At 36.5% G+C, this 12,857-nt stretch overlaps 1 protein-coding gene across 7 annotated transcripts in view; it reads left to right on the top strand.

Moving 5' to 3' along the window:
* The window catches only part of TXNDC16 (thioredoxin domain containing 16), a 117,467-nt gene that overhangs the window by 28,293 nt on the left and 76,317 nt on the right, over window positions 1–12,857 (top strand). For all 7 annotated transcript variants that reach the window (XR_009007734.1, XR_009007733.1, XM_028169238.2 and 4 more), the window contains 3 exons: window positions 2,050–2,171; window positions 7,409–7,499; window positions 11,304–11,454. Coding sequence is in view for 5 of the 7 variants with exons in the window: in XM_028169238.2 (XP_028025039.2) it covers window positions 2,050–2,171; window positions 7,409–7,499; window positions 11,304–11,454 (364 nt within the window). In the remaining 2 variants the exon portion in view is untranslated. The remainder of the gene's footprint in view (window positions 1–2,049; window positions 2,172–7,408; window positions 7,500–11,303; window positions 11,455–12,857) is intronic.

Here is a 12,857-nt window from a genome sequence, read left to right as displayed (position 1 = left end):
GCCCTGGGAGGTATAGAAATTCAAGTGCTACATTTCTTTTAAAAAGTTGGAATCTATAATATATAAGTAAATATTTAAGCAGTGTAATTTAGGGCAGCCATTTCAGGGTGCTCCCAAAGTGACAATATTTTTATAATAATACTAAGATGTTTGCCTTTTTTACTTTCATTCTTCTATGAGTGCAGTTTCTAGAGGCTACATGATGTGTTGTGTGTGTGATGTCACAACAGAGTGAACGAAGAAACAGATAAGAGAATCCACCTGTCTTCTATTTAGTCCAATATTAAAGAGACTTGCAAAAATGTAAAACAAGGCCACTCTTTTCATTAGATTTTTCTTTCTTTTTGGAAATTTAGTTATTTTTAATAAAAAAAGTATTATGTTAATATGCAATGGTGTTTATTTTTATTTTTTAAGGGATTAATAAATATTTTTAATTGCTATTTTAATTTCTATTTTGGCAACTATTGATAAATGTAACCTAAATAAAAAAAAGCCCTTTGAAGAGCTCAATAATTTTTAAAGGTATAAAGGGATCCTGAGACCAAAAAGTTTGAGAATTGCTGTATTAGTGGAAAGTGCTATGTTTTCCATAAGAGGAAACTATGATTGACTAATTTATTGGAATGAACTTTTGCTTACTTAAGTATGTGGAGTTGGAACAGCTTTCAAAAATTCTTAAAGTTTAGCTTAACAAAAATATGCACACACACACACACACAGAGATATGCATGTGGAGATTAAGTGAAATTAGTTGTTAGTGATAGAGAATTTATATAGAAGTAGAAAATTTTTAAATGAAATTCTTTTGGATGAAGAAATATGATCAGTTATTCTGATCTATACATTAAAAAGATGATTTGGGGGACTTCCCTGATGGTCCAGTGGTTAAGACTCCATGCTCCCAGTGCAGGGGGCCCGAGTTTGATCCCTGGTCAGGGAACTAGATCTCACATGCCACAGCGAAGATCCCGTGTGCCGCAACTAAGACCTGGCGCAGCCAAATAAATAAACATAAATAAATAGAGATTATATTAAAAAAAAGATGATTTGGAAGAATTATGGTCAAGTGGAAAGATCACTAAATTAGGAGTGAGAAGACCTGTTTTATGTTCTGTTCCTGGCCTCTCAGTTCAGTATATGTGTTTTTGAGTAAGTAAGCTCTTCAGTGTTTTGATTTGATCTTCTATTTCTTCAAATGAAGAATGGCAATAAATAATTCCTGCCCTATGTTTTCTGTCATTCATTCAACAAATACTTATTGAATACTTACAATGTACCAGGTTCTATTCTAAGTTATTATGGGTATAGTGATAAAATATGAAACGTCCCTGTCACAAGAAGGCAACAGTTTAATGAGAGAGGCAGGGATAAACAAGTAAAAAAATATATGTGAATAATTATAAATTTGATCCTACGAAGGATTAAATAGTGTGAAATTCAAGAGGAAAATGCTACAGACCTACTTACACAGGACCAACAAAGGAGGCTTCTCTTAAGTCAATGATGTTTAAGCTGAGACCAGATATATGAGAAGGAGCAGAGGGAACAGCTTTCAACAAAGAGAATGGTGTGTGCAAATGCCCTGAGGTGTTGCCTAAAGTAGGGTGGACATGAGGAATGGTAGTACAAAATGATGTTGGAGAAGTAGGCAAGGCTTGCCATTCAGGGCCTTATAGGCCATGGAAAGATGGTTTCAGTATAGATGTGTGAAGGGCTGAAATGTGTCCATGGCTGAGAGATTTGTAAGGGATTATTTGTCCAGAATAGGATGCTAGTGAATACAGTTTAAATGTATTGAGGTGGTTGTGATGGAGGATACGCACACTATTTCTCACAACTGTCCCTGGTTAATGTTCTCAGTGACAGACTAATGATTTAGAGGGTGATTTTAATTCAGACTTGAAATGCTTAGGTTCTTACTAATGAGAGTTTGTTCAAAAGATTAAATTTCTTTTTTGATTAGGTTCTTTAACCTACTCAAAATATGTATTAAATAACTAAGTACATGTCAGATTTTTCTACCAACTACATCTTTATTTATTTCAGTGCTCTTCTTTTTAATGAAGTAAAATATATTACCACTCTGGAAGACCTTCAGAACACAGAAAATGCTCTGAAAGGAAAAGCAAACATTGCATTCTCATATGTCAGAGCCATTGGAACACCAGGTATTTATCAAGGTTTACATTAATCTTCGTCATGCCTCTATACACGTGTGTTTATATTGAAGGACTTAACATAGTGTATTTTGACCACAATCTTAATATTTTAAAATAAATTTAAAGCATCTTTTACTATTATATTTTCTTTCTTCAAACAGGCAGCATAGTATATTTCTTGAACGAGAACTCTGGAGCCAGACGCCTAGGTCAGACTCCCTGTTCCACCAACTACTTATAGTATGACCTTGGACAACTTACTTATTTAGCCTGTTTCCTGGTCACTAAGGTGGTGAAAATAATTGTGCCTACCTCTTAGTGTTATTGTGAGGACCAAGTGAATTTGAATAACTAAAAAGCTTCCTGGTGCTCTGTGTCAGCTATGACTGTTTTTATTTCCTTACAGTCCTCGTGGTACCTGATACAGTAGTTTATAGTATTTGATAAATGTTGTTGACTGGCTTGGCTTCCTTTTTTACCTTGGTATTTGCTGTTTATGACGTATTTTTCTTGATTTTTAAAAAATCTAATTTTGACAGCATCACCTTGCGCATTCATAGGTAATTTTGTCATAAAGAAGTTTATAAATGTTTCATGAACAAATTATAGTTATGCTTTCAGGATTTTTACTTGTTAATGGTTATAACTTGAACATGTTAATATAAAATGTTAAAGACATTTAAAAAATCATATGTACTCTATGAAATAAAATCATTTATTGGAAATTTCAATTTTTATACACCTAAAGCTTGATGGCTACACAGTATGCCATTGAACTTTATGTACTTGTAAAATAATGCTCCAAAATCAGCCTGTTTATTGTTTACTTTTCAGGGCCCCTCAGGTTATTGTATTTTGTCCATAGTTTGTAATTGTAATTAACGAGAGGGATGAGCTATACAGGGAGCCAGAAATCCCTGATATATATTTTAACAGGGTCAGTCTGACTTCTGGGTTTGGAATAGACTAGAAGGAGCAATGATAGAATAAGGGAGAAAATCAGGAAGTTATTGCAATAATGCAGGCAAGAGATGGTGGTAGGTGGCTTGGACCAGGGTGTTAGCAATGGTGGTGGCAATACATTTGAACTTTAGTAGTAGTTTGGATGTAAGACTAACTGAGTTTTCTGATATACTGGTTGTAGAATGAGAGAGGAATAGCAGAGACCAGGGTGGCTCTGGGGTTTTGGCCTGAGCTACGTGAAAGGTGAAATTGCTGATAACTAAGATGGGGAAGAGTGGAAATAGTTTGGAGAGGAAGCTCTAGAATCCACTTTTGAACATTATACTTGTGCAGTACCCATTAGACAGCCAAGTACAGATATCAACAAGGTAATGGGATTTTACTAGTCTGCATTTGATAGTGGGGATACAGGCTAGGGATATACATTTGTGACATAAAGTTGTGAGGCCAGAGGAGACCATGAAGGGAGTGAGGCTGGATGGAAAAGAGAAGAAGACTGAACTCATTAGATACTTCATCTTCCACAGGTCGGTAAAGGAGGCAGAAAGAATGGCCTGTGTGTAAGCAAAGTGATGATAGGATTTTAGTGATAGAGATAGGAGCAGTTGTATCAAAGGATACTGAAAGGTTAATTAGGATAAGAACTACCAGTTGACCATTATGCTTAGTATGGAAGTTACCCATGCCCTTGATGCACACAATTTTTGTAGAGTGGTTGGGGTAAATGCCTGACAGGGGTGTAAGAGAATAGGTAGAGAGCAACTGGAGACTGTAACTATAGAGACTCATCGGAGAAGTTTTCCTTTTAAGGGAAGGAAAAATATGGGGCAGTGGCTGGAAGAGTATGTGGGGTCAAGTGAAGAATTAAAAAAAATTTTTTTCTTCTTTAATTTATTTTTGGCTGCATTGGGTCTTCGTTGCTGTGCGCGGGCTTTCTCTAGTTGCAGAGAGAGGGGGCTACTCTTCCTTGCGGTGCGTGGGTTTCTCATGGCAGTGGCTTCTCTTGTTGTGGAGCACGGGCTCTAGGTGCACAGGCTTCAGTAGTTGCAGCACGTGGGTTCAGTAGTTGCGGCACATGGGCTCTAGGGTGTATGGGCTTCAATAGTTGTGGCTCGCAGGCTCAGTAGTTGTGGCTTGCAGGCTCTAGAGCACAGGCTCAGTAGTTGTGGTGCACAGGCTTAGTTGCTCCGTAGCATGTGGGATCTTCCTGGACCAGGGCTCAAACCCATGTCCCCTGCATTGGCAGGCAGATTCTTAACCGCTGCACCACCAGGGAAGTCCTCAAGAATTTTTTAAGAAGCATATTTGTATGTTGACAAGAAAGTTCTTGTAACAAAAGGAAAATGCATCGTGGAGGAAAAAGAGGGCAGAATTACTGGAGCAACATCTTCGAATAGACTAGAGGAGATGGAATCTAGTGATCCGGGGGAGGGGTTGTTCTTTACTGGGAGCACAGAAAATTCACCTATGGTATTAGAAGGGAAGACAGAATATGGACATCAATTTAGTTAAGGGGGCAGATAGATATGGTGCTGGGAGCTTTTGGGGTTTTTCTTAATTTGTTCATTTTCTCAATGAAATAGAAATAAAGTGATCAGATAGTTTGAGGAAAGAAGAGATGAAATAGTTGTTTTAGAAGGCCTGAAAATAAAGAATGGTTGCTAGGCAGCAGTAATAGTTGATGCCAGTAATCTAAAGTGAAACCATTGACATGGTGATGCTAGCAGGTTCTTGTTTTCTTTCCTTTTTTCTTTTTTTCCCCCAGCCATATTCACTTTCATGGATGTAAGTACAGAACAGGCAGATTATTTGATTTAACTTGGACTGTGTTTTAGTGAGACAGGCGGGGGAGTGATTATAAAGACTGACCATGGAATTTAAGCTGGGTTAGGAGGGAAGAGAGGACACGAGGTGGATAAAGGACAGTGAAAATGGTAGGATTGTACATCTGGGAAGGTTAAAGTTATGTACTAGACAGAGTGACCTGGAGATGGAAGGGTGTGTGTGTGTGGGTGTGTGTGTTGGGAGGAGTGCTGGACATTTTGGAGGGATTTGCAGTGATTGGTGATTACAAAGCCTGGAGTGGGACCCTGGCAGTGAGTGGGTAAGGCAGGGCTGAAGAGAGATCACTGGAGTCTCCAGAGAAGACCAAGGACTGAAAGGCTAGGATTTTGCGAGGATCATCTATGGGGATAGTAAAATCACCAAGGTTATGATAGGAGTAGTATTGGAGAGTGTGACAGTGTGACAGAAGCAAAATTTTTCATGGAATGAGGGGGATTAACCCTGGCTTGGGTTGTAGATGACTCCAACAAGGCAGAGTGGTGAGTGGAATAATCTAATGATATGTGATTCAAGTGGTAGAAGATTAGGTCGGGGAGGGGAAGATAACTACCTAGAAATGGCAGTGAGGAGAAAAGGGAAAATAAGATATGAAAAGGAAGGAATCTTCAAAGAAATACTTTAAGGTAATTTCCAAGAACTGAAGGATTTTGAGCTTCCAAATTGAAAGGGCCCACTGAATCCCAGCAGAGTGTTTAAATGTAGAGCCACACCAGAGCATCTCATATTGAATTTTCAGAATATTGGGAACAAACGCTATTCTAAAATCTTCAAGAAAGGAAAAAATATTGCAGTTAAAGGATCAGGAATCAGAAGGCGGGACTTCCCTGGTGGCGCAGTGGTTAAGAATCCGCCTGCTAATGCAGGGGACATGGGTTCAAGCCCTGGTCCGGGAAGATCCCACATGCCGCGGAGGAACTAAGTCCGTGTGCCACAACTACTGAGTCTGCGCTCTAGAGCCCGCGAGCCACAACTACAGAGCCCATGTGCCACAACTACTGAAGCCCACGTGCCTAGAGCCCATGCTCGGCAACAAGAGAAGCCACTGCAATGAGAAGCCTGCGCACCACAAGGAAGAGTAGCCCCTGCTCGCCACAACTAGAGAAAGCCCGTGCACAGCAATGAAGACCCAACGCAGACAAAAATAAATAATAAATAAATAAATTAAAAAAAAAAAAGAATCAGAATGGCTTTGGACTTCTCAATTGCAGTCCTGGGAACTGAAGACAGTGGAGCAATGCTTTCAAAATTCTCAGGGGAAATGCTAGAATGCTACATGCCGACAACTATAGTTAGTTATGAAAGTAGAATAAAGACACTTTGAGAAGTGTAAGGTTGCAAAAAATGTGTATTCCATATATCCTCTCCCAGGAAGGAGCTAGAGAATGGGAGCAAGGGAACAAATTAGTCAAGAAGATGTGGGTAACAGGCCAAGGACCCAACGTAAGAGTGAGAATCAGAGCATTCCCAGGGTGACAATGAAGTGAGTCCCCAGGATGAAAGTTGTGCGGCGGGTCGAGCAGCAGAGTCCACATTGGAGCAAATCAGAAGGCTCTGCAAAAATGTCTGCAACAAGAGGGTGTTGATAATATGACTGATGTATTTGAAGTATTCAGAGCATTAGACAATTGTGGAAGAATTTAGGAATAAATTAGCAAGAAATCTAAACGAAAATTTAAAAAGATACCTGTAACTGTAGTGAAAAAATTTCAAAAGGAAATAGTATTTACTGAGTCCCAACAGTGTAAATCCTGACTATTGATCTAATAAAAATTAGGACTATATTGAGCACGTTGAGGGGATAGAATTGTGTATATTTGTGGAGTGGGGTTTTGGAAAGGAGAGCTAATTTATCATCTTCCATATTGGGAAGTCAATAGAAAATACTAACACTAAAAAAAAAAAAAAAAATCAGGAAATAAGAGTATAAGAAGGTCATTTAGAGACTTGGAGGTAAATACCAAAAGGAAGAGTAAAAGAGTTGAAAGTAGCTGTCCCTTGGGAGTTGGAAATGGTGGTTGAGGGTAGAGGAACTGTTCATTTTCTTGATAACACCTTGTAGAGTTGTCTCTTTAAACTATATATAAGAATAAGTTTGATTAAAAACAAACTAAGCCAGAAATAGTGTACACATATTTGTATATAAAATATAACATATGAAAGTTGTATGATGAACTCATATTGTCTTCCCTACTACTGGGAAGAAACTATCACAGATTTGTCATATATTCTCAAGTATAGCTCATTTTCTATTCCCTCTTAGTTCTTCTCTTACCTTGACTAGAACAGACTTTTTATAACTTCTTTAACTGCCTGCATTTTCCCAACTGGGATCCCTACAAAGGCTTTTTCTTTAAACATAATAGAGCATAAAAGGGTGTAGGAAAGTATTTTGAATAGAATAACTCCTCCTCTCTCCCAACTTCTTTCTCTCTCTTCAGAGCACAGAGCTGTCATGGAAGCTGCTTTTGTGTATGGGACCACGTACCAATTTGTCTTAACCACAGAAATTGCCCTTTTGGAAAGTATTGGGTATGTATAAGAAGCATAAGTTAACAATTTTAAGTTCACTTATTTCACATTACTTATTCAGCATTTCCATCATACTCCCACAGTGTGGACTTATCTGAGAGGAATCATAACCAGATGTGAATATATAAGTGAAACCTGAAATCCTCTTCATCACTATTATCTGCTGTACTAAAATGAACTTAAATATACAGAAGGGATGTTAAACTAAGGTGAACGAAGGCAGTATGGATAAGCCACAAGATGTGATCCCTTGAGTGGCCACGTGTATTTTATGAATAGATCTGCCACAGTGATCAGATAGGTGATAAAATAACAGCTTTCATAACTAAGCTCCAGAGATTCTTCCTGAGAGTTCCATAAGTTACTATACCAGAAAAATCTTAAATATATTTGAGTACAGTTTTGAACAGAATGTTTTAAATGTTTAATTTTCTTGTCTAGTTTCTAGCTTACAATTTTAGGTAGAGACCTTCTTTGGACTGCTTTTGGCTGGGCAACCTAGGGTTAAAGTTTTTCTTCTGTTTAGTACATGGGGACACAAGGAATAACCAGTGCATTTGAAGACTTCTAAGTTTGGCTTCAAAATGCTCTTCAGGAAAATGAAAACAAAGCAGGGCAAAATGGTGATTGTGTGACCTTTTTAAACCATGCAAGAGTTTTTAACGAGCCCTCCTGCTCACCTCTCAGAAAACAGTGACTATTTGATATACCACACACAATTAATTAAATCCCAGACATTTTACAACTTTGTAAACATAGAGGTTAGTACACAGAAAACTGATAAAGTGAAACAGTTTTTTTTTTTTTTTTTTTTGCGGGGAGTGGATAGGCAGAGAGTGAAGTGCTTGCAAAGAAAAGTTATGTTTTTATTGCTCTGTATGACATTAACCAGCATTCCTTTTTCTATCTTCTTATTGAACTGCCATTCTGCTGGTTCCCTCAGTGAATTAAATAAAACTTTGATGCATGTTTGCTATTTGTATAAGAATTAATGTTTTTAACAATTTGAGAATCATGCTGACAATACCCTAAAACTTTACAGTAAGTAGTCACTGAGTCTCAAGACACTTACAGTGAGCAGTAGTGTAGCCAGCTACTTTGCTACTCCCAATGTAGACTACCAATTTCCCATCTTGGAATGGGGGAACCTTGAGATTCTCAGTCCCATTATGATTCTGTGCTAGCCCCACACTTTCTCTGAGGGTTGTTTGTATTTTCTCTTGCATTACTAGCTTCTTTATTTTTCTGTTAATGAATAATTGCAAGTAACGGTGACATGCTTAAAACATAGAGGTTTGGTTATTTATTGGCAAGGTATAAGTCCTCTCATTTATTTTACAAATACTATTCAGCAAGACAGACTATATATTGATCTATAACTAAACATTGTAATGTTCTGGAAGGATTTATGCTTTCCCCCATTTTAAAAATGAGAATTTAAAAATGTACAGTTATTCTGTTTTTCATAAACTTTTGAGTACATGACATATTGGAGAAGTTTGCATTCTCATTTATTCATGGCTACAAAATGGTGAGGAGTCACATCTGGACCTGATGTGATAGAGAAGGACTGTGGATTCAGAATAATGTAGTCTTGGGACATCACTTCTGAGTGAAGTAGTTAGTGATGACTTCGAGTTGTCTCCTAATGGGGAAGAGGTGAATGTATCTTTTCTTTCATTTGTTCTTTTTATTTTCTTCTTTCCTTTGTTCATCGTTTCATTCAACAAATATTTATTGAATGCCTTCTATGTTCTAGGCACTATTCTAGTTGCTGGGGCGATAACACTGAATAATCTAGTATATTAATTGTTATATCATGTTGGACCTGAGTGTGTTTGAAATGTCGGTTAAGAAGGGTATATATGCTCTGTAATGGCCTATATGGGAAAAGAATCTAAAAAAGAGTGGAGATATATATATATATATATATATATATATATATATATATATATATATATATATATATTTGATTCACTTTGCTGTACACCTGAAACTAATACAACATTGTAAATCAACTATACTCCAATAAATTTTTTTTTAAATGGTAAAAAAATTTAAAAAGAAGGGTATATGTGATAGGTAGTACAAGAGGTAGCATGCTATAGAGACACCAGTACTTTCTGCTACCTCCCCATATTCCCTTCTTAAAGAATCTGTGTATAGGCCAAGAAGGGTGTTACCCCTACCTCATACATATCACAGTCAATTAATTTGGAGGTGGCCACCTGACCTAGAGTCATCCAATCCATGGACTTACCTGAGCAGATAGGATGCCTTTTTCCAGGAACTTGGAATTGGGCATGGAGAAGCTGGACTATACAGCATTTTGGCTCTCTTGCCCGCAGGAATGTTTTGCCCATGTAGAAGTAAAGCAGAGAGAGCGGGGAGGTAAAAAGTGTTGATGGCCAAATGTCCCTGAACTCTTGCTGTTCAGATCTATACATTTATTCTGTGATCCAGTTACTTGAATTTTCCTTGTATTCTGTGAGATGCTCTTCTAAACTACCAGTAAATCCCCCTCACTCCCACCTTTTTGGTGTCTGTTACCTACAACCAAATGATCCCTGATTAAATAACTTTCCAACATTATTTTATTCTTTCAGAGGTTATGATAGGTAGTCCAACCTCAGCTGGGTCCTCTTGCTCTCAACACTTTCCTTTCAGCAATATGTGACTATTTATGGTTCCTCTCAAAAAGTTATACACTTTGATTGGGTCTTGGCTCTATAGTTCCTTTTGTCTGAAATACCCATTAGTCTTATCTTCTTGGAGAAGTCATTCTCTCTTACTGTTTTCAGTCTCTATAATGATTTCCCTTCCCTTCCCTTCCCTTTCTTCTCTTTCCTGACTTGAGGCAGAATGAAATATTTATTTGTTTCTCATAGCACTTTGTATATTCTAGCACTTATGAATCACATTTTCATTTTTTTACTAAATATATGTCCTTTAGCCTAAGCCCCTCAAGGATTCGAATCATCTTATTCATCTTATTCTCTTATATTCAACATAGGTCCTAACAGTGTAGGCATTAAGTAATCTTTGATTGATCATTTCTTTAATCACTGAATCTATTAGAAATTACTTTGCAATTAAATTTGAAATCAGTGAATCTTGGAGCTCAGTTGAAGCATGTGTCAAGAATTAAAATAATATTGTAAAAATAAAAATTTGCAGTATTTTGCCAAACTCTACTAATGCCATATGGAGATTTATAAAATGCTATTTTAATTTTGGCAAACCTTACTTACTCACTCTTAAGTTTATCTTTGAATTCTCTTGAAGGGAATGCCAAAACTCAAATTATAAGCCATATTTGCTGAGTTTTGTAATATTTCAGATACAAACTCACTAACTCCCACAAAGTGTCACATGGTTTCTAATTTAAGGCATGTTTTGGCTGAAGTTTATTCAAAACAGATTTGGGTTTAAATTAAACCTAGAAAATTTGTGTTACAAAGCTTTATTTATTTAGCACAGCTATAGAAAAGCTACTATATTTTAAGATAATCTCATTGTGCTCAAGGTGACAGTCTTTTATCTAAAAAAAAGATTGTGTAGACCTGTCTCTAATTTAGAAGCTACCATATGAAAGAGTTCAGGAAAAAAACTGTGTATACAACTCAGAAATTTCTTATATCCTCTTTTTTGCTTAGGTCCATTTTATTTTGTTATATTGTTTTAGGATTTTACCAAAACAGTAATTCAAAAGCATGGACAAAGAGATTTGTTGTATCTTTCTGCATGGTAGAAGGATCACACGTTGAACTTCAAGTGGGTCTGTCCTTAATTTTTAATTTACAGCACTGAAGATATAGAATACGCACATCTCTATTTTTTTCATTGTAAACCAGTCTTGGACTTGACCCAGCAATGTAGGAGAACACTAATGGAACAGTCATTGACTACACTGAACATTCATCGTTTTATTAAGACAATGGAAGCACCTCTGCTGGTATGTGTCTTATTTAAATATATTAGATAATTCATATATAAGATTTATTGTTTTGATTCACAGATATGCATTTTACTTAGATGAGCTATATCTTTCCCCCTTGGACATATTTATTTCATTTAGGCAGATTTAGGAGTAGTACCTTATTAAAGGTAGAATAGAGGATAGACTGTATTCATAAAATGATATTTTAATGCCTTGAAATGTTGTTGTTTTGAAAATGCCTTGAAGTGCTGTTCTTTTGAAATCCAATATAGCACTCTAATTATAATGGTAGTTGTAATGAACTGTGGAAATATTCTGTGGTAGTTATAAAGAACTGTGACCATTCTAAGATCACAAAGATTACATCATGGGTTAAGAAAAGACCTCTTTTGTGAATGTTTTGATCCCTGTTTTAAAAGTTCCTAAATATTGGAACTATAGCATTTCTGGTGCCCCACTTCCCTTACTGTCAGCCTGGAAGAATTTTAGAGAGACTCAGTAGGTGATCAGCAGACTTTTCTCTCTGAAAGTTCGAAGGGTTGTCCTGAGCATATGTAAAACCTTCAGTAGGCCTTCCCACTCACTATGTCCTTTTTAAATAAAAATTGTGTATATGTGCCATAAATAATCCAAACAGTGCAGCAAAGTATAAAGAATAAAAAAATTTAAAAGCCACCAGTTCCCATCATTCAGAAATGAACTGTTAGATGCACACCAGTCATCTCTGCATCCATATAGATACATACAGATAGAGGGATGAATGGATTAATGGACATATGTTGCATGAGTTACTTTATAGTAAGAAACATTATATTTAATCTTATTTGAATTTAAGAGAAGAAAAAGAAACTGATATGAAACTAGAGGAATTATGGAACTTTTGAGAAATTGTTTCTTCATCAGAGGGCTTTTTAGGAAATATTGTCTTAAGTGTTGAAGTGATTGTGAACAACATTAAGAAATGAAAATCATTATTTAAGAAACTACATATTTCTATTTTAGCTAATGTTAATTTACTCTTTGCTGTGAAAGATGAGAATACTAACTTCTTACATTTATTTCCATCTCAGCTCCTCTTACCCTCCAGATTTTAGTTTTGTGTTATTTTACATTGTAAAGGTTATAATATTTATACTGTGTTCTATAACCATAATTCCCACTTTAAAAAAAAGCCTTTCTTCCACATTTAAATAGATTCAGAGCTCACCAGCCCCAATTTTACTGGCTTCATTCCTGAGTTCTTTATTTTGGTCAGTTTTTATTTGGTTAGATTTTGGCTTCAAACAACTAAAAAAAAGAAGCAGTATGTAGATCTTTTTTCCTTTCCTTTCACTGGGGGACGAGAGGGGACATTTATCTTATTTCCATGGGGAGAATATCCTCTGAATTTGGTTTGATCTTCCATTTTACCACAAATC

The sequence above is a fragment of the Balaenoptera acutorostrata genome, chromosome 3 (assembly GCF_949987535.1).
Source record: "Balaenoptera acutorostrata chromosome 3, mBalAcu1.1, whole genome shotgun sequence".
Lineage (NCBI taxonomy): Eukaryota > Metazoa > Chordata > Mammalia > Artiodactyla > Balaenopteridae > Balaenoptera > Balaenoptera acutorostrata.
Note: the sequence above shows the minus strand (reverse complement) of the source record. Positions and strands in the feature narration are given on the sequence as shown.